Source organism: Columba livia, chromosome 1 (assembly GCF_036013475.1).
Source record: "Columba livia isolate bColLiv1 breed racing homer chromosome 1, bColLiv1.pat.W.v2, whole genome shotgun sequence".
NCBI classification, from domain to species: domain Eukaryota; kingdom Metazoa; phylum Chordata; class Aves; order Columbiformes; family Columbidae; genus Columba; species Columba livia.
The window spans coordinates 28,612,672-28,634,711 of record NC_088602.1 but is presented as its reverse complement, the minus strand read 5'-3'; the positions used below and the strand labels follow the sequence as shown (position 1 = coordinate 28,634,711).

The 22,040-nt window shown below is 39.1% G+C and overlaps 1 protein-coding gene across 1 annotated transcript in view; it reads right to left on the bottom strand.

Moving 5' to 3' along the window:
- FREM2 (FRAS1 related extracellular matrix 2) overlaps positions 1 to 22,040 on the bottom strand; it is a 133,920-nt gene that overhangs the window by 6,883 nt on the left and 104,997 nt on the right. The window contains exons 15-21 of the mRNA XM_021286899.2: positions 20,913 to 21,044; positions 19,963 to 20,294; positions 10,068 to 10,260; positions 7,721 to 7,825; positions 6,423 to 6,550; positions 6,203 to 6,337; positions 147 to 273 (exon numbers count right to left, since the gene is read on the bottom strand). Of these exons, the coding sequence (XP_021142574.2) occupies positions 147 to 273; positions 6,203 to 6,337; positions 6,423 to 6,550; positions 7,721 to 7,825; positions 10,068 to 10,260; positions 19,963 to 20,294; positions 20,913 to 21,044 (1,152 nt within the window). The remainder of the gene's footprint in view (positions 1 to 146; positions 274 to 6,202; positions 6,338 to 6,422; positions 6,551 to 7,720; positions 7,826 to 10,067; positions 10,261 to 19,962; positions 20,295 to 20,912; positions 21,045 to 22,040) is intronic.

The following is a 22,040-nucleotide window of genomic DNA, read 5'->3' as shown; positions in this document are numbered from 1 at the left end:
TGATGGAAACTGCCAGGTAGGAAAGGCAAATGCAAAAGAACACAAGCAGCAAACCCAAACCCTTACTCCTATCTTGTTTTATCTCAAACAGAATCCTGAGAGTGTGGAATACATATTAGCTGTGCTTAATCTGTATACAAGTATACCTTCTGAGAAAGCAACATCACTTTCTTGCCCAAAGCCCATTGAGCCATCAGATAGCCAAAGTGCTTTTTTGGAGAGGAGGAACATCTGGGTGTTCAAGCTGAATTCGGCAGCCACTGGGTCACTGACCTGAAACACAACGGCGTAAGGCTCTTCAACAAGTATTCTTTAATGACTCCTAAAATACAGCACAACCTTCTCCCAATGTACATTATTTATCAGCTCTGCACATGTACATGTAATAACACAGTTTGACCAAAAAGATTTATTTGTGCTAGACATATCTTGCTATATATTTTACATACATACAACCTTTGGGTTATCTGCCTCTGTGATATTTGATAGGATTCTAGGTTAGTTTCTTCCCACCACATTTTTCCAAATCCCAGCCAAGGAGGTACCCAAGGCAACTTATGTGTGGGGGTAACATGAGAAAAATATTTCCCTCAATAACTTGTCTCCCTCTGACTCATTACAGCGTGTTTTGTCTATCCCATTTTTGTTCTTACACCCAAGTCTCACCTCTGCTTCTGATCCTCTGCCAATTATTTGAAAGTACACATTACTGAGGATTTATTTGCAAGTATCAGTTCTTCTGATGTGCTGCAGGATATCAGATCATGCATGGGAAAATGCACCAAACAATTTGAGTATCTTTTTATGCTAATATTTATCTTTATATATTTGACATAGTTATCTATGGTTCTTCCTAGATTACACTAAAATAAATTATATCCATACTATCAGTAGCAGGTTGTTATTGTGAGAATAGTGAGAATGCAAACCATACAGGGACATGGCAAAACAAAAGGTTAAAAACGTAGTGAACAAAAGAACTGAGAAGAGCTCAAAATTCAAAAAGATGCAGTGTACCTGATGAAACAATCTGGAAGATGCACACATTCAAAAAAAAAAAAGATAAAAGAAGAAGAGGCCATTAAACAAATAAAAAAATGCTAATGTATATATGTATATTTATGTATATGTATGTGTATATGTGTGGAGAGGAAGGAAGCAAAACAGAAAAGAAAACATTCTTGCTGGCTCACAGATAAGGGGCTCATGAAATGAGATGTAACAATATCAATAGAAACTACTGCTGCAAGTTATACAGCTGACACATTAATTCTTCTTTAAATTCCTTTTTTCACAATAGAGTCACAAAACTATCAAAGCAACAGGATTTGGCAAGAAGAATGTATAGCTGAAACATTTTTATAAGCCCACTGCTACTCTTCAGAAAGAGGAACTGTAATCCCATGGCCTTTTCACAGAAATAATAATTAAAAAAAACCAATTTCCATTCTCTTTGGAATGCTTTTTTCTAAATGCCTGGGATTCAGGCTATTGCATTGCAGTCCCACAGCTTCAAGCACCTGACTGACACGACTGTTTTCCAGCTGTGGTTCTGAAAGAGAATCAAGCATGGCCTCATCAGGCTCTTCCTGGGCACAGTACATGTCCACTGGATAGGAAACAAGAAGTGTGTATTCAGCTAAAGGCACTGGACTTAAGCCACACAGTTTACAACAATGGTCACGGAAATGGCCTGGATAAATACTGTGCATATAGCTGTGAATGCATCTTTTAGGTATCCTATTTTGAGTTACAGTTTTTATTTCAGTTTTATGTGTAAGTCTTGGTGCTGCCAGTGGCTGACTCATAGCTGTAATACATTACAATAGTTTAAATGTAATTATTTTCATGTGCATTTTAAACCAGAGTTCTTAGAAAAATAATCTGTGAGGATCTGCTGGGTGAGAACAGTAGCGTCAATTTATTCTGCCTATTTGCCATGCCCATCAACTCTGCATATGGATGATTTGGGCACAATGCAGATCACTCATGGTAGACTTCTCCACCTTCAAGGGACCAAAGCCCATGAAATACTTGGTACCTCAAGAAGCAGAGAGCTCCTGAGACTGGTCCACCCCAGGGCAACAAGTAACCTGATTATGGAAGTGTTTCTGTCAGGAAATAGTCACACACATTTTAAGAAAGGAGACACTGAAAGGACTGGGATAAAGCAGAGCTTGGAAGTTGAATGCTGTTCAGGTACAGGAAATCCCAGAGTGAGATACTGGTAATACAATATTCACTAGTGTTCCAGGTTACCTGCTTCTCTCTTCAGGGGCCACAGAGAGAATAAAAAGGAGATGAGCATATACATGTTAAAGAAGGAAAAGTTGAACTAAAATCTCCAGAGGGGAGACACCAAATATATTTTCCTGATGTTTGATTCTTAAAATGGCCTTTTACTCATGAGCAGTGAAAACAATTGTAAAGGAAATTAAAACAGTTTCCAAGAAAATGAAAAGCTTCATATTAAACCCAAGAAGATAATTCAATACAGTAGCTAGGGCTCTGGGCTAAGAATTAGGAGAAACAACTCCTGTCCCATAATTTCGTCATTAGACTTTACTGGTCAAGTCATTTTAGTCCAGTTGTGACACTGGCACTCATTGACTTCATAAAATCATAGAAAGGTTTGGGTTGGAAGAGACCTTTAAAGATCATCTAGCCCAACTCTCCTGCCACGGGCAGGGACAACTTCCACTAGACCAGGCTGCTCAAAGGCCCATCCAACATGAACCTGAACACCTTAAGGGATGGGGCATCCACAGCTTCTCTGGGAAACGTGTTCCACTGTCTCACCACTTTCATCCTGAAAAATGTCTTCTTATGTCCTTAATCTAAATCTACCCTCTTTTGGCTTAAAATCATTGCCACTTTTCCTGTCACTACAGACCTTGGTAAAAAGCTCTCTCTGTATATCCTATAAGTTCCCTTTATATATTGAGAGGCTGCAATAAAGTCTTCCCGGAGTCTTCTCTTCTCCAGGCTGAAAAAGCACAACTCTCTCAGCCTTTATTCACAGGAGAGGTGCTCCAGCCCTCTGACCATTTTCATAGCCCTGCTCTGGACCTGCACTAACAGGTTCATGGCCTCCTTGAACTGGGGACCCCAGAACTGGATGCAGTGGGCCTGTGCAAGGTATCAGGTATTTCCTAGACTAAGGACCAGCATCACAGTCTGACCTTTTATGCTCACTTCTCTGTCTTTTGTTTCTTACACTTAAAATATGGATACCAATGTTCATTCAATTTTGCAAAATGCCTAGAAATCTTAGAGGTAAAGTGCTAAATACAGCCTAGTGAATTTGTGCTGCTCTACTGCCACTAACTGCCGCTTTTTTGGGACCTGCGTTAAGTCCACATAGTCTTTCAATCTGTGATCAGAGGGAATAATATAATGGACTGCAGAATTCCCTGAATTCCTTTTACTATGAGTATCTCAAGAAAAAGAGCTGGTCTTGGTTTGAAATTTGCTGGGGATGGGGGACTAACTGGCCTCAGTCCTTAGTAATTATGACACTTGCAATTTTGCACCTTATCTCTATTTTGAATTGATGAACCTGAAATTTCCATATACTGTATTATTAAAGCTTTATCTGATACAATGATCCCTATAGTATCCATTTACTTGTTTCCAAGTATCCATTTTATTTTTTCCAGTTCTTAGTCTTAGTCATAGTTCTCAGTTCTTAGTCATAGGCTTCTGCCAGCTAGGAGTTAGATCTCTCCTGAGGATACTTGGCCAAGTTTGCAATGATTTTTGAGGGTCTTTTGGATTTTCTTTGAATTATCAACATCTTGTCCATATGAAGACCAGACACAAGCTGTGGTTCAGCATTGCCGTGAATTGCTTTAGAGATCCTAGAAGCTTACAAATGTCAGACAAAAGCCAAAGTGCTGAACTAGTATAAACTCCCCCTACCTCCCTCCATTCAGACTTTTTAAAAAATGCTTTGCTGGGTTAAGTCTGAGAATGTAGGTTTCATGTCAGTTTATGTATCATCTTTTACTTTGCCAGGACTTAATGCCATATCAGGAATCATCTGTTCTCCCATAGCTGGCATAACACCAAAGGAAAGCATAAAGACTGCATACATTCCCTTGTGTATTCTGGCTGCTTCAACAGAAAAGTGATTGTGTATCCCTGACTGATCCGGATTGGATTTATACCATAAGGTGATTTAATAGCATATATCTATACTACTAATGAGCATGGAAACCACAGCCACACTCTTCCAGTACTAGTTGTATTGGCTCCAAATAACAGAAAGGATAAAACTTCCTCCTCACACATGACCTTACCAAGGTCATGCTATCCCTTTTGATAACACTATAAATGACAGTTTATGTTCTGTTAACTATACAACATGACCCTCAGATATTTTTCAAGCAACGCTTTCTATAGCAGAGTCCATTTCTCCATATTTTGTTTCCAGCTACAGAGCTTCACATCTGGGATTTGTGAAAGGTATGGTGTTTGCCTGCTCCCATATTACCATATGATCCATATTGCCATGGGTGGGATTTGTCTTACTCACTCTCATGAGTCCTAAAGCTCAGCATTTTACCAGTGTTGGCTATCTACACTTCCTTTACAGTCAGTGAAGGAAGTCCTACATTAGGACTGACTGAATATTCCTCTGGAGGTCCCACTTTTCATACCAGAGACCTAGCTCTGATCTTTGTGTTAGCTGAAAATCTTCTGATAACAGTTTTATATTTTCCTAATTATCTGGTAAAACTATTTCATACCAAAGCCAACAGATAAGTAAAGAATTCCCAAAGGCTAGCTCATATCACAGGAACTATCATCAAAACCAATGTCAATTAGCTTCCTACTGGCTATCAAAGAATGGCCATGTGTGGCAGAATGCAAACCCCCCTCCCTCCTTCAGTATGGCACATCTCCCTCTTTCTCTGCTACTTGAGGCTAACAGCTTCTTTTGTTTGGCCCAGAGCACCCTGGCTCCTTGGCCATTAGGAGAAGGGAGTGCCGAGCCGCTGGGCGCCTGCGGCCAGTGTAAGGCTTCAGGGGCACCCACAGCCAGTGTGGGGGGTGCAGAGAAGCTTCTACAGTGCCTACAGTCAGATCTTATCAGATAAAAACGGGATTCTCGTCGAGACTCCACCCATTTGTGTGGGTCTCTCGGAGCACGAGCAAGATGCTGCCGCCGAGAGTCCCTCTCCCCGGGATGGAGACTCCACTTGCCTCGCCGCCACGGGTGTAAGTAAAACTTCTCGCAGGATTGCGAGTATATTTATACTTTCCGTGCACATATGCACGTATAACTTTCCATGCTCCATATAAGCACGTGTAAAATTAATCCTCGCAGAATCGCGGGTGTATTTTCCTCCTGTGCACATATGCATGTGTAACTTTCCGTGCACATTTGCACGCGTACCTTGAATTATTTCCTCGCACAATCGTGAGTGTATTTTCCTTCCGTGCACACTTGCACGTGTAACTTTCCATGCCCAATACGAGCACGTGTATAAATTATTTCCTTGCACAATCGCGAGTGGCCACTGAGAGCCCCTCGCACAATCACGAGTGTATTCTCCTCCCGTGCTTGCACATAAGCACGTGTAGGATTCCGTGCACACTTGCACGTGTAAGTAAATTAACTCTCGCAGGATTGCGAGTGTATTATAAATTTAGCCTTGCGGAATCGTGAGTGTACACTTTCTGTACTCACCACTAGTGCGTGTATCTCTTTAAAAATATTCCTGCACCGTGTTTAGGCAAGTGTGTACTTCTCCGGGACTCGGGGACGGCTCCAGCATTGTTTTGAGAGAAGCCACGTGCATGCACACTGTGGACCGCCTGTTGTATTAGTTGCTGCCCCTTAAATAATTTTCCTCAGCTGATATCCGAACCTTTATTTAAGTCACTTTTGGAGTGCTAAAACCCTGTTCCTCACCGGGCCTAATAAAAGTTGTTTTGGACCCTGTTGTCGCTTAAATTAACCTACGGGGTGCCTCCGTGACACCATGTATTGAGGACAAAAAAACATTTGTGCTCCCAGTTGGGTAAAACTGGTTAAATAGCAGGAGAGAAGTATGTGCTGTCCCACCAATTTAGGAATTGGTTTGTTGATAAGCAAGTAAATTCAGTTTCTAGCACTATCAAAACACGACCAAGAAAGGCAATTTGAGAATCAAAATAAAAAGGAAACATGATGAAGGTATCACTGGAGTGGTACCTGCTGGAATCGGATATCCAGATCAAATGTGATTGGCTCTCTAGGATTGCAGATCACTGGCAGGCTGTACTCCTGATGTGGAGCAGTGGTACAAGCTATCAGCTTCACAGTGTATGTTCCAGAATAGTCTCGAACCTGAAGAGGGAGAGAAAGCTGTTCCAACAACATCCTAACTAGCAGGCCGGGGCAAGAGAAGACACAGTAAAGGCTGAGGTTTTACCGCAAAATCTGAAACAAAGCTCCACTGCTGCACTGGCTGGTTGTACGTTGGCTCACTTCGGATGAGACTGAGGCTAAATGTCAGGCCCGGGTGATCGACTGACATAACCATGGAAGCTAGAGATGAAGCTAAAAACATGCCAAGAGACAGATTTGTCACCTTTAGTATTTCACTGCAAACTCTCAGAGCCTGAAAAACATTCCGAATAATTAATAAACCATTGTGCAATGGTTGATGTTTGTACTTTTACAAGTCACTGGGTTTTATTAATTGAAACTAACATAACCAATTACAGTCAACCCAGCTGGGCCCCCTTGATTCTTGTTCTAGTTGCTCTTAAACAGTTGCTTTTGGGCTACACAACCAGAACTGCACGAAAATTAAATTTAACAGACAGGCAAAAGAGTGAGTGTGGAATGGCAAAGATCTATAATCCCTCCTGTTTTAACCTTGGAATGTCAGCCCAGGGAACACAAAATAATTTCTCTTAGTGATGTAACTCTTTCAGCTCTGCCTGATATGCAAAACTTAACACGCTAGAGGACAGCTGAGAAAAAGCAGAAGCACTACAAAGGAGTTTTATAGGTTAATAAAACTGAGTTAAAGTAAAAGAGATTTCTTAAAATTATTCTTTTTCCTTCTTATTATATTCAGCAGATTTAATTTAGTTAGATAATCTTTTCCATGGCTGGCATTCATGCTCAGATTTATGTCTGTAGACACAGTCTTGCACCTGTGATTGTTCTGAATAAAGGCAGGGGGGTTTAAACAGATTAAATAGCAGAATCAGGTCCTTAGCAATGACTGATTGAATAGCAGTGAGAATGCTTTATTAACAGAGTGATACAACACTCATACAAGACTTTTTCTTAATCTCTAAAAAAGGTCTAAATAACCTAGAAAGGCTTCAAGTTAGAAAAGAAATAGCAATGCTGTCTAAGTTCCTAGGGTAACATAAGTAAACAGCTAAACATAGCTTTTGGATTAAAAACATATATTTATAGATCCCTAATGGACAGAATGGCCTAGATCTTCATCTTTCATAAATCAGGCTCTTTATCAAGTGGAAGTATCTTGCTTTCCATCAGATTAATGCATATTTCACTAAGTTTGACAATACAAATACAGTCATCAATGATGAGTAAAAAAACCCAAGTAGAGGAAAAGTCCTTATCTGAAGAACACAGTACATAAAAAAATTCACATACTAGTAGCAGAGATAAGAAAAATTAATAGTATAAAATTTGGGAGGGTGGTCTTTGTTTTAACAGTACTGCTAAAGTGTACATTAAGCTTACCAGGATGGGACATCACAAAGAGACCATGAAATCGGGCTTCAGTCTTGAAGTTGACAACCAAGCGCCCCTCTTCATTAATTCGCATGCTGGTTGGGTACAGGGAACCTGGCATCAGAAGCCAATTCACAAGTTTTACTCCACTTGCAGATGGCAAATAAATCACATTTCTACAAAACACCAGCACCACTCTTTTATTTCCCCTTGTCGTGTCAGCTTTTTGGGAGGGAGCCTGCGGGTACTTTTTGGGCTGACTCAAGATTCTTCTCAACCAAGAATTTACACAGTGGAGCTAGAGCTTTCACACTGCTTCAGCTTTCCAAAGCGCACACAGAATTTCCCTGCAAAGTCATGATTTTACATGTTATCATGGATGCACACAGCCATGCCAGTAGATGGAGGAAGGTCCACAGCATAGTCTGTGTTTGTGTTCAGGCAACAGCATGGTCAGCAGCCAGGGGCTCTGTAGAAGACTTGTGTTTTCACCAGGTATTCAAGCTGACTCCTACCAATGAAAGCTGCTTCAGGAATACCAGCGCCTCCCTATCCATTGTCCCAAGGCAGCACCCACCAGCATTTAGTTGTAGCAGCTGGTTGTGGCTTCCACAGCAATCTGTTGTGGGTGCTTGAATCTGTGAAATTCATTCTGACAGGCTTTGCAACGCTGTCAATTTCTGGCATGAATCTGGCCCAAAACACAGGCCTAATGTTTCCGAATTTCAGGTTACAAGGTCTTGTGTATATGTTAGAAGTGGTTTATTGCTGTAGCTTGAAGCCAAGTCCCTTTTTGCTAGAGTTCTACAAAGCTTCAGAATTCAAGTCTTTCTTTTAGTGTTCCCTTAGAGAAGCAGTGATGTGCCACCACTCTGTCTGCCAGGGGCAAAAAGGAACCAGGAATGTTCCTCTGTGAGTGTGCTGGAAACCTAACACACTCACCAGTGTGACTGTATACCAACTGTACAACAATCACCTGTACCAAGCACATGTATTGGTACATTAGAAATATATACGTAGACTTTAGAAGACCTTGACTGCTACAAATTTTGATGCAAAATTTATGTAGAATAATTATATGTATCCAAAGGTATGGACATCAACTTGAAACTAGTTAACTCCTCCCTGCCCAAATACCAGCTGCTCATTGTGCAAAGCTGTGGAGTGAGAAGATACTGCCCAAATCAGACTGGGATATGCTGGAGATCTACGTGTTTTGTGCTGCCTGTTTTCAAAGACCTGGCTATCAGCTTCTTAAACAGAGAAATAAAAAATTAAAGCATCAGCAATGGGAAAATGTTCATACAGATGCACCACATAACTGCTGAGACTGAGGATTAGACCTGGCTGTTATTTAGTGACTAGTACATCACATGATTTGTGGCATGTGGCTTATTCTTTAGGCATGGCATGACATGTGCTTCATTTGTCATGCACTGTAGATTCCCCTTGCTGCTCCTCATTTCCTGCTCTTAACATAAGGACAGAAATTGCATAGCAATGATTTCTGTAGTCCATATACATAGTTTGCAGAAACAAAAAAAGGTTTTATGTTCACTGCAGTTTTGAAATTATGTAATTGTACATACACAATTCTAGCTCATGACTGTATTTACCTTAGGTTGAGATACATATGGAACAGTTGAAGCTTAATGCTAGGACATACTAAGTAAATTTGCATAAATAGAACAAAGCAGCGTATAGGTATAACTATACATTTTAATCTTTCACAGACATCTGTATGTCACTATTAAAAATAATTTAACTTTTTGCAAAGATAAATTCTGTAATGGTAGAGATTGATTTATTGACTAGTTATAGCTGTAAAAATTTATTGACCATATCTGTCACATTTAAAGAATATTTTATAGTTTACTACTCAAACACACAGGACAGGCTGTTATACCCATTAAATATTTCTGTATCTTTTGAATGTTTCATAATTAATGTTTTTCAAATATCGAAAGTTTCTGAAGCTGTACATTCATGGCCAGAAAAAAAATATCAAAGAAAAGTTTCATTTTTTTTTCACTGAAGTTCAAACAGCTTGTGTGGTAAGAGAATATGAATACATAGTGAACCTTGAGTTTCTCAGTAGAAAGAAATAGGCTAATTTTTGCATATGTATTTCAAACATAATGAGACAGTTATCTTTCATTGCAATAAAAGAACTGACGTCATGGATTTCATAAACACATCAGCAGAGAACTGAGAGTGCTAGGAAATGACAGATTGTTTGCAACTGGCAATTTTTTTTTTTTTTAGTATTAGAATGGCTGAAAAATCATCCTAGTGTGTGCAAATTATACTCTTATTAACAGAACATGAGTTCGATGCAAAGAAATCCAACACCCACCTTGGAGCTCTGCTTCAGGTGGGCTACCGATGCCGTCCCTCCACAGGATGGCAGTGTCATACACAAAAGTCAGCCGGAGCTCTGACTGCAGGTCAAAATGCTGCCAACCTCCTGCGCCCACCGGAGAGTGGAAGACGTAAGAGACGTATAAAGGGACTCTCAGCGTGACATAGGACTGCACTAAGTTGAGAACCTATAAAAAAGAAAAATATGTATTTAGGCTATAAGCCATGAAAGGCAGCACTTTGCAGGTAATCGTAATACAAGAGGAAGAGAAGACAGAACTTGAAATAAATATATATCGTGACCGAATCAAATTATCTCATTTTGCAAATTACAGATGAAGGCCAAAACATGACATTTCGATGGATTTCAGCTGAGCTTACATTCCTTCAACTTCCATTTTTTTATTTCAAGCTGAATACTCAGTCTGACAAAACATGTACTCTTCAATTTTGACTATTCATTTCTGTTTAGGCTTCTTAAGCACATAAACAACATGGCTACAAATGAAGACTTTAGAAATCTTTCAAATATAGTTTTGCATTTGCTCTTTCTTTGTGCCATAACCAACTCTTTTGCTTACATTCTTATGTTACTATCCTGTAAGAAGCCCTTCCGGAAGACCCTGAATTTGCTCAGATGTTATTGCAAGACTGAGTCCTCGAACCGCACTTATTCACCTCTGGAACTCTTCCTTTGTGCATGGGTAGTAGCTAACATACTGCATGCAAACATGCAAGTCATACTCTTCATCACTGAAAGAACTAAGAACAGTATGCAAGTTGATACAGATTTAAAGGTAGACCCTTTATGCACCTATTGTACAAAACAATAGCACTGTATTATTATCAGTCATGGAATTACATATTCTCTGTATCTATTTTGATGTAAAAAGAAAAACACTGTCAGTAAGCTGTCACCTCTTAAAACAGATCTTATGTGATATATAGATACAAACCTTTTTGAAGAGGCTTTGCATTTATGCTTTGCTACAAATACATTTTCATTCACATCTCTATGACTAGAAATGTGCAATTCAGATCCTTTTAGAACATTCTGGATTTTCTTAGATAGATGTAGAAGGAAAGGCATTGAGATCATCTTCCAGTGTGAAAGTTTTCAAAGGAATAAATTGTGTTGAACTCCCATTTACTTCCAACAGAAATTGCATAGGTGAATTTTTACATCTGAACCTTTCCCTGGAGTGATTACCTTACAAGCTTTTAAAGAGTGTTTTGCACTATTAAAGCCCCCAACATTCAAAGAACTTTAGAAACTAAGTAAAAACCACACCGTTTCTGGTTTCACCCAGTGGCATAGCAGGGGTCTGAATGTCCATTACCTTACAGCTGCTTTGCGTTTCCAAATGCCAGACAAAACTTTTAGTAATACTATGAAAACACAAATTTACTGCCTGCATTGACTAAATACTCTGAACTTATTAAGGAGTTCATTATGGCAAATGTTCGTAGTTGCTACAACTCACTTTCACGTGTGACACTCCTTGATGTATACACTATGCTACAAAAACCCTTTCCACTTACACTGTTTGCATCATTCCACAAAATGAGCTAGCATTTAGTCAGTAGACAGTCTGGAAACACACAGTATCATACAGTAAAGCAGCCTGGTAGATGAGATGCTACAGTTACAGATTATTTTATATTAATGCTTCTTTGTTGGTTTTACGTAAACGCAATCAAGAACAACTTTTTGGAACAAAAAAGGGGTTTTCTTCTTTACATGTATTGGATGACAAATTGAAGTTAGACAAAAATATTAATCTTTAGTCCTATTCAATTTGGAAGTTTATCTTTGGGATACCTGCACAGATATTATTTTAGACATGGGCTTGCTAAATTGTTCCAAATAACAACAGAGAATTCTCACTTCTTTAAAAAAATACAGGTACAATGCAACTCTATAGTGCATCATGGTTTGCCTTTGATTCAGGAGAAGCCTTGAACACTTGCCATTTCCTGGAACAGTATCAAGAACTGAATACATTTGGTAGCATAACAAACGTGTCACTATTGAAAAGTCATCCCAGACAAACTATGCTCTTTTTTCTCTGTGTTTTTGTTCTACATCTGCATGTTGTACAGTAAGAATTAGACAGCGAAGTCAATGATGTGAAATTCAGTTTGCTTATGAGGAAGAGACAGTGGTACGTGGAAGAAGATTTAATGTATGCCCATTATCGTCTTGAAAAGAAGCATGCATAATGCTTAATGATACTGTAGAGGAGGACTGGAATATCACACAGGGAGAATTTAATGACCTTGAGGACTAGAATAAAAGAAGTGAGATGAAAATTTATAGCATAGAGTATAAGGTAATGGAAACTAGTGACAGGGATTTCTGGTAGAAAGACATTGGTTAGAAACAACAAAGGGAAAAAAATATTTGGTGTGTGAGTTGATCACATCATAACTATGACCTTCCTATCCTCTCCATGTGATATGATCCTAAGATAAACTGAGGAATGGGGTGGAAATTAGAAGCAGGCATGCCGTTATTCAGAGCACTAGTGGGAGCTTATCTGGAACAGCTTTGATCATCCATGCTTGAAAAAGTCTAATTTGCATTGTAGACTGTAGGAAAAGAAATCAACATAATCACAGGAATGGCAAAGCTATCTGATGAGAAGAGACTAAAATAGGTGAGTTGTTTAGCCTAGTACAACAAAGGCTGAGAGGCAAAAAGAATCCTGTCTATACATGTCAGGAGATGAACAGCAGAGAATGGCCACTGATGATGAAAGATGGTGCTGACAGAGGAACTAACAGGCATAAGATGGCCATGACAACTACAGCCTAGAAATCACAAGAATTTCTAGCCCTCAGTGTGGTGGCATTCAACAAAAATACAGAGGCCATGAAATCCTATTAGTTCTTAGATTAGGTTTACTAGTATTGGAACCGTATTTTACAGAGAGTTATGGCAGTGGCCTGCACTGAATGATCCACAAAACCCTTTCCAGTTCAGTATCCTATACCATCTCAAATTCTTTCAAAGCTTTTCTTGATTTTCAAGTACAAGATATCATTGGTTGTTCATGTATACTGTATGAAAAGCAATCCATTAATGAGGTTTGTAAACAACATTTTAGGGTTTCCTTGCCTTCATTGAATGGGATCATAGTGTTAGTGAGCTCAACTCATTTGTACTGGTGGAAATTTAGTGGTGGGATCCCTTCTGGGGAAAGTCTGCCTGAAATACTGCTCCTTTGCCATACATTACCATTGCTCTGCGGGACAATCTGAAACCATGGTGCCAGAGAATCATCTCCATTACTAGGATCCTAGAATTTAGAAGGTTGTTCCCTTTTGGCAAAACCTGTAAGAGATGTCTGGGCAGCAGGGCTGCTTGCCCCAGCCTGAGAATCTATTAATCGTAGAATCCTGAGTTGGAAGGGACACACAAGGATCATTGAGTCCAACTCCTGTCCCTGCATGTGACAACCCCACAGTTCACACCATGTGTCTGAGGGCATTGTCCAGTCTCTTCTTCAACACTGTCAGGCTTGGGGCTGTGACACCTCCCTGGGGAGCCTGTTCCAGTGCTCCACCACCCTCTGGGGGAAGAACCTTTTCTTAATGTCCAACCTGAACCTCCCCTGGCACATCTTCCTGCAATTCCCTCAGGTTCTGTCACTGATTGCCAGAGAGAAGAGATCAGCAGCTGCCCCTTCACCTCATTAATGTACACATTAATGTTTTTAGAAATTTGTTGATATAAGTACACATTGAAGTTTTTGTGCACACAAACCCTTCCTTGAGCAGTCATGGATTTGTAGTTCTGAAGGAAACCTTCAATACTAATAGCCAAAAAATTAATGAATAAATAGTTCTCTCTCTCTCTCCTAACAGTAAATTAAAACTTCCAATGCCCTCTCGTTTCTTGCTGTATGGGAAAATTCCACAAAGGGAAAACTACTCTTCAGTAGGCAGAAAAGAAAAATCTCAGGACATGCTATATGAAATACAGAGGATCTTTTTGATACATTAAAAATGATAGGAAAAAAAAAAAAAGGAAGAGGACATCAGCTGCAGAGGAAAATGTGTCAGAGTAAACTGAGCAGAACAACCCAACAAATGAATCGATGGCATGTGCTACACAGATGGAGGAGTCTTACTTCTCTGTCCCTCTTAATAATGCCATTTAGACAAACATGAGAAAACATTCTTTCCATTGAGTTATCTTTATTTCCCAGTGCTGCCTGAAAAGCCTATTGAAAGTAGCCAGCTGTTCATATTTTATCTCAATGTGACACTGATGAAACCAAACCGGTAACTTGGAGCTCTACAAGGGCAGGATCAGCTTAACTGCTGTGGAGAGACACAACAGGTGCATTATGTATCTATGTATCCTATGCAGAGGAAATGTTAGCAGTTGTACTGTCGAAATTATATAAATTTATATCAGTTTTAAACAATAATAAGTGGGTGTGACTTTTAGCCTTGTGATACCAGGAGAGAAATACAGACTACAGCCACACTTGAGCTGAACTGGAGAAATTGTGTCTAATGCTCCGTGACAATGCCAGGTCTGGAGAACCTGAGAAGGCAGAAGACCAAAGTCGTTCCAAGCAGGGAATAGAAGCTGAAGCTAATATCTGGAAAAATGTACATCACAAATCATTCAAATAGCACATTTCAAAATTCATGTGTGTGAGGAAATAATATGATTTATACTGGGCATTGATATAAGAAGTAGTTTCCTGTATTTTCTTTGTGAGATAAATTATCACAGTGCATAATGTCTATTTTCAAACACTGACAATTTCCATTTAAGACTTGGTAAATATTAATGGGAGTTTCTATAGGTGTTTTCCTTTTGTTCTCCTTTCTGATGCGAACTGTCAAACTTCATTAAGTAAAAAACATAATTAGTTTGAGAATCTGTCATGTAACAAGTGAGAATATTTACAACAAAATGTATTTTCAGTTAAGGCTTCAGGGCATGGACTCTATTCTACATTTATATTGCATTTTATTTATCTGGCTTACATTTGCAGAGGGCAGAACTTGGCAGTGTGTGTGTGTGCACTGCTAGTACTGATAAAATCAGAATTAGAGAAAAACACAAATTCATGTTTTTTATTGTATCTCCCAATGAAACAATCTTTTAATGAGAACTGTATTTTTGTCCTCCAAATTACTGTAAGCCTCGTTTTCTGTTTGTGTTCCATTTACTTGCTAGGACTGTGAATTTGAGTCACACAAGCTTAACAATGTTATCAATTAACTGTTTACACAATAACAATACAGTAACGCTAAAATTTGGCCCCAAGAAGGCACACAGCCAGGTAGGTCACAGGTGAAATGCAAAGCAGGTTTGTTTAAAGAAATCTGAATGGGGAGGAGAATGCAATACAGCCTTGAAGTGCCAGCTCCTCGAAATGTTTAACCTCGGACTTTGTTATGCAGCTGGTGCATTAACTTCATAACAGAGTTTTTTCTTCACAGTACTTAGTAAACGCATGTGTTTGCAGCTGGAGAAAAAAAATACTGTTAGTGAGCTTCTATGTCAAGGGAATACAAGCTGCAGTGTTTTCTTAAACTCGACTGTGGTGGTTGAACTGAACATAAAAATCTGAAAATAGACATTTATGTCTACTTGCTTTTTACAGTTTCTAGTGGGGTTTTTAGAACCGCTGACTTTTCCCCTTAAAGTATGATTTTGGTGAAACTAGAACTAGTAAACCTGCAAATATACTTTTTCTGTGTAATAAAAAACCTCTGCAAGCTGCCTTGTATAAGCTGAGGCAATACATTAATGATTTTTAAATCTGCTTTCACATGGGATTTCCAGACACCTCAGTGCTATAATGTGAAGGATAAATGTGAACTGAACATATTGGAAGAGACACATTTTCAGTTTTGGTCAGGAATAACTGTTTTTGTTAGAGAACAAAATCAACTGCTCAGCTGTTTTCCATTACAGTAGCTTCAAGATATCAATCTGTATGTTCAAATATTTTAATATATGTTCCTCATCTTCATGTTTCTGTCAAAGACTTGCTTAACTAGTTGTTAATATCATTTTTTTGAATGGTAATTTCCTTATTTCCCTATGCCAAGTCTGGCAATGGACTGGAACTAGTGAAAGCAACATCCACACATAAATACTTGGCCAGAACCGCACAGAAACCTTCAGATGCCAAACTGTCTGGCTACAGAAAACTGTTGTAACAGCAGGAAATGAGATCAAATTATACTTCACACTCTATCAAATAAGTCTAGGCCAACACTTCAATATATACTTTATTAAAGGATAGCCACTTGCTTGGTTTTCACTGTTTCACTTCTTAACGTTATTTCAAGAATATCTGTCATTCTTCTAGCATCTGCATCTTGAGAATGTGAGATGTCTGTAGTACTTGACTCTCACAATGTACCCAAGACTCTCACAATGTATCCAAGTCCAACCTTTATTATTACCTGAAAACACAGGAAGACAGCCCTCAAGTAGGTGAGTTCCACCTTCTAAGGCCTATATATATGCGAAGACAGACATTTAATTTCAGGTTGTGACTGCAGGTTGTCCAAAAGAAAACTGTTTCTGCTAATCATCAAAGCTAAAATGCAAATGAATTAGCTTAATTTAAAGAGGAGTAGGTCTTTATTTTTAAATGTAAGTTCCTTAAGCTGCACATCTAAATCCATATTTGGATACATAAATGCCTGATTTTTCAGATGTGATGAATACGGGCAGACCCCAGGAGCAAAGCGTCAAGCTGTATACTGAAAGGAGTGCTGCGTTTAACTCATGCAGGGTTTGCTCATGCGCAGAGTAATTGAGAAAGAGAATGGGTCACAAGCAAAAGGCCTCAAAGATAAAAAAAAAAGAAAAGAAAACTACGACCTTCTCTGTACGTATTATGACAGTTCATGGGTTCATGGGAACTGGCTAAGACAGCTGCAGCCTGCAGCAAACACCAGGAGCGCTGCCAGCAGAACCACACCAGCTGCAGGTCTCCCACCTCACTGCTTGCTGACTGAAGCTCATCTTCTTCCCCTACCCTAGGAGGAGCTCCCATAAACTGAAGGCCCACAACACGCAAGATGTTGCCAGTTGCGTTTGTGAAATCTCTCCGAATCAACAGTGCTATCTTTGTTTGACCATACAGGTACTGGAGAACTAGAATCAAGAAAGAGAATTTTGAGCTTAAAGAACTAGCCAAAATATCTGGTAAATTCAAGGTATTAAAAATGCAGTGGTAGCAGGATGTGGTCAGAGTGTTTTTGATATTTATCTGTTCTGTCTGTATAATAGAACTTAAGCTTCCTTTGTGTGCTAAAAAAACAGGGTGAAAACCATAGCTGCCAGCTTTCCTCTCACAGAGGAGGATTATTAATTGTTCACTGAAGGAGAAAAAAACAACAATGGTGACAACCACAGAGATAGGGCACTGACTGCCTCCCCTCTCAGCTGGGGGGGGTCATGTGAAGATAAAGACTAAACTTGGAGAAGAATTAAATGGAGGTGGGGGAAACAGGGAGGGCAGTGAAGCGCACACTGGCTGTGGGGCAATGCTTCACTGCTAGAAGTAATTCAGCTTGATATTTCACTTAACACACTGTAACCTTTTAGCCACAACCTACAAGGCACTAAAGGATGACTTCAGCTCTAGTTTCATGGCTCTCATAGCTCATGTTCATCCCCTTCTGCTTTTAAGTAAAGGATCTTACCTAAAGAACATAAGGCTTCTGGTGCTTAAAGTCAGTACAGCTCTCTTCTTTGACAACATTACCATTTACGCATGTCCTCCACAAATGAATATACCGGCTCTTTTGATTTACTAAAACATAGGAATGCTGCTTATTTTCTCCTCTGTTTAATGTCCATATAGACATGTTTAGGTGTTATTTAGCCACACATTTGTCTAAACCAGATATTCAGCCATTTCTCCAAAGGACAAAAAAGTAGATAAATGGAAAGGATTCAAACCAGCTCTTTCTTCATCTTCAGTGTGGGAGAAGTGGCTCACACAGACCACAGGACTGGAGGACAGCTGCTTGGCAGCTGTGTGCACTTGTGCACTAATGATGGCGTTGTGTGGGAACTAATATATGGTTGCATATACATGGGCATAAGGAGATAGTCAGAGGAATGATGAGTTGAAGAAATGAAATCATTCTAAGAAAAGTGAAGAATGCTGTCATTTTTATCTTGTGGGAATGTGTAAGGTTTACATCCCACACTCACATGCCTTCCCCTCCCCTCTGGCAGGTTCATGGTTCCAGTGGAATGTACCTGTAGGAGGATCTGCTTGTAGCAGGGGGACAGCCTCAAGCAGATGCACTGACAATGAGCTGACGACATCAAGGTAGAGACCTTGAACCGGTCTCTGTGACAGACAGGGAACCAGGACAGATAACACAGCACTGAGATGACATATCCATCAAGGTCTTTGTATCTAAGAAATGTAGAAGCTCCATTTTATTCTGGCCTTATACTTTACAGAGTATATAATCTCTAGTTATTATAAAATGCCCAGAATGTTAGGAAGTTTAACCAAAGGCTAAAGAGAGCCTGGTGCATTTCTTATCCAGTAAATTGGCTGTATGATCACCTAGAAACATCCACAGAGTAAAGTGGACTTTAGACATGTAAGTATTAAAAAAAAAAAAATAAATCAGATTATCTGATTAGGTGCCTATAGGTCCATTGGTACCCATGCTTTTAGTAGTAAAATAGCTTTGTCTTTGCACATGCCCATAGTTTTTTTGGATAATTACATACATTTTATCATCTGTTAAGGCCTCATGTTTATTGGGACTGACAAAATAAGAAATCATGAAGACTACTGAGGTCTGATAAGCAGATGGGTCCCTGGCAAAATGAACACTTGTTAAAAAGCAGAGCAATCATGGCCATTTCAAACACTGGCCTCATCCTTTCCATAGTGGCTCAATAGATAAGGCTGGTGAACCAGGAAGGTGAGTCAGCGTTACCACCCAGCCCTTCTTCCAGCCTATAGGATGTTTCCCCAAAGGGACTTTTCTGTGTCATATAGGATTGATCTTCACAGCTACAGCTTTTGAACTCCAGAGCCTGAGTGGGATCAGACAGGCTTATGCAGTAATTACACATGGAAGACCTAGGGATTGACTTCACTGTCACTGCATTAGGAGAAATGCTGCACCCTTTTTCTTCCACATTATTATGGATTTCTAGAAATAATTTTCCAAAGGACACATGAAGATTTCTTCAATCTCTTTGTTTTAACTCCCTCAATCACTTTCATGGCTCTATTCTTCAGCCATCCCATATTGGCAGCTTCTCTTTGCTTTCTGACCAAGAAATTTTCTGCTGGGTAAAGGGAGATCACTATGCTGTCTGCACTGGTGGGTCTTGTTACATAGTGAGCAAGAGATCAGCAGAGCCAAGCAGCTGGTAGGACAGTGAAGTCCATTGTTATCAGCAGGGAGGCTCTCACAATTTTTTTAAATTCTATTTTAAGATACACCATGATTAATACTGAATAACCCTGTGCTACCAGTGTGCTAAAAGCAATCTTTTAGAAGGCTTTAATTCTAAGAAAATACTGAAATGGCTCACTATACAGTAAAAGTGTGATTGTTTTTTCCTAAAATACTTCAAAACTGTATTAGGAGAAAATTGTAGCAATTTTAATTAAAAATAAATTACTTCCTTAATTTCAACCTGATAAGGATTTACCATACAGCCTTATAGTACGTAAAGGACATTGACAGCTTTAAGGAATAAGCTGGCCTTAGGAGATGCCTGTTTTTTGTCAAGAAAAAAATGAATACTTTTCAACTAAATTAATTCTAAACCCATGCATTTCTAGCATAAGTCCATTATAAGGGAAACCTTACATTTTAAGAACACAGTACAAAATCAAATTACAGTTTCATACCTGTCCATCTGTCCCAATGGTGCCTCCACAATCTGTGAGGAGCTCAGACATGTCATAATAGCTAACGAACTCCCACAGACAGGCTTCCAGATTCAGATTGCGATAGAAGCGTAAAGTATTGAAGCCTCTAATTGTTGGGCTGTATTGATAGGGAATGGTCTCTCCAATCACATCTGGATTTTTGGTAGCATCAGTCAAGAAACCATGGTGGGTCTTCACTTCTGTGTAATCCAACAGGTTGGAGCATTTATGGTTTCCAACTCTAGTTCCATCAGGGCTAAGTGTCAGCTCAAAGTTGGAGAGCTCTCTTGTAGAAATAACAGGCAGCATGCCTAAAAAACATTAATTAATTTCTATCACTAAATTTCAGTGATCAGAGTTGCTTAATTTAGCAAGAGTTTGTTAAACACCACACGTTATGCAGTGCTTCTGCATATGCACTTTCAGTAATTAATGTAATTAATGTACCTTAGAATTCAAAGAAAAATTATATGTGAAGTGTGTATGAGAATGTTTCCACAAGAATTATGCCTTTGTACTATAAAATGCCAAACAAAATGCTTCTAAATCTCCAACATATTTTTCAATCAGGATTTTGTGTGAATTTTTTAGAAGCAGAGAGCAATTAAATGGCTTTCTATTTTCTTAATAAATAAATCCTTCCTTGGTATATCTATATGTGTTTCAAAGGAGTTTTACAAAGTGCAGATCTAGCCCAATTTACGTAAACTATGCAGTTAATTTGGAAACACTTAATCTTTGTATCAATACAGTATCTTATGCACCTTGTTGCAAACTGCACTTGTGCATTCATCACATTTTTCATGGGTCCCACATGTTAAAAGATTATATTATAATTTTTGATATTTAAAATAACATGACCAATAAAATATCTCAAATAATAGATTGTTGTATGAGCTCTCTAAATTTCACAGCTGATTTAATCATACCATCAATATGTGGCATAGTGACTGTCAATTTGATGAGATTGGCATAATCAGGATCTTCTGAGCCAGTATAGCGCAATTTGGCAGAGAATGGTTCTGCTCCTACTACTCCTGACATACGAGGTTGACAAAGACCTAATGGAAGAAAGAGAAAGCAATTTTACTTTATGTCCAGCTTACATAATCTATACTTTCCCTTGCATTATTTTTAGATAAAATTTTTACCACTATGTAAGTTTCCATATCAAGGAGAATTTTCTGAACAACAGGTAAATGCTTTGGGCAGCATCTGCCACAAGTTTGAAGAGGGATTTATGTAAAAAAGCATTCAAATAGAAATAATTACTTGACCAACTGGATCACATTTTCAAAACCAGGTGATGATACTGCACCTGTATATTTTCAGTTGCATGTGTCAACCATACTTGCAGAGTTAAGTGTGAAGTAATATAGTGACTTATAGACATCCTCAAGAGGTGTATACTTAAATCCCTCTCACCCCCTTAAACACACACATAGCTTTACATATGATATCTCATCAGTGTTCAGTTGGTTTTGGCACTGGATTGGTGTGTGGACCTCTATAAATGCCTTCACAGGACTCTGTGAGCCTCCTGTTCCATTAGTGACCAAAATGTAACTAGAATAATTGTGTCATAAACTAATTTTAGCTGGAAAGGATCTCTAGAAATACCATGCTCAAAGCAGAGCCAGCTTCAAAGTTAGATCAGGTTGCTCAGGGCCTTGTTCAGTTGAGTTTTGAATTTCTCTAGAGATAGAGAATCTATAACTTCTTTCAGAAACACATTCCAGGGTTCATTCCACCTGTTCCAGCATTAGTCTTGGTTTGTAAAATCAGAAGGTTAGATTTGCAATCACATAATCTGAGAGTGCAGAAGTGTCTGCATTCTGGCCACAGGAATCATAGCACATTGTCATGTGAAGGCCAAAGGATCGCAAGACCCTCTAAGAAAGAAGCCAGCAGAAGTGGAAAATCAGAGCAGTTGCCTTTGCTCGTGTTTTGCTCTTTGCTCATTTCTGAGAGATTACAAGAAAAGAGGAGGCAGTGCTCTACTCCTGGAGAACTTATTGGTTCTGGTGAACCACATCTGGCTCAGCAGCTTCAAGTTG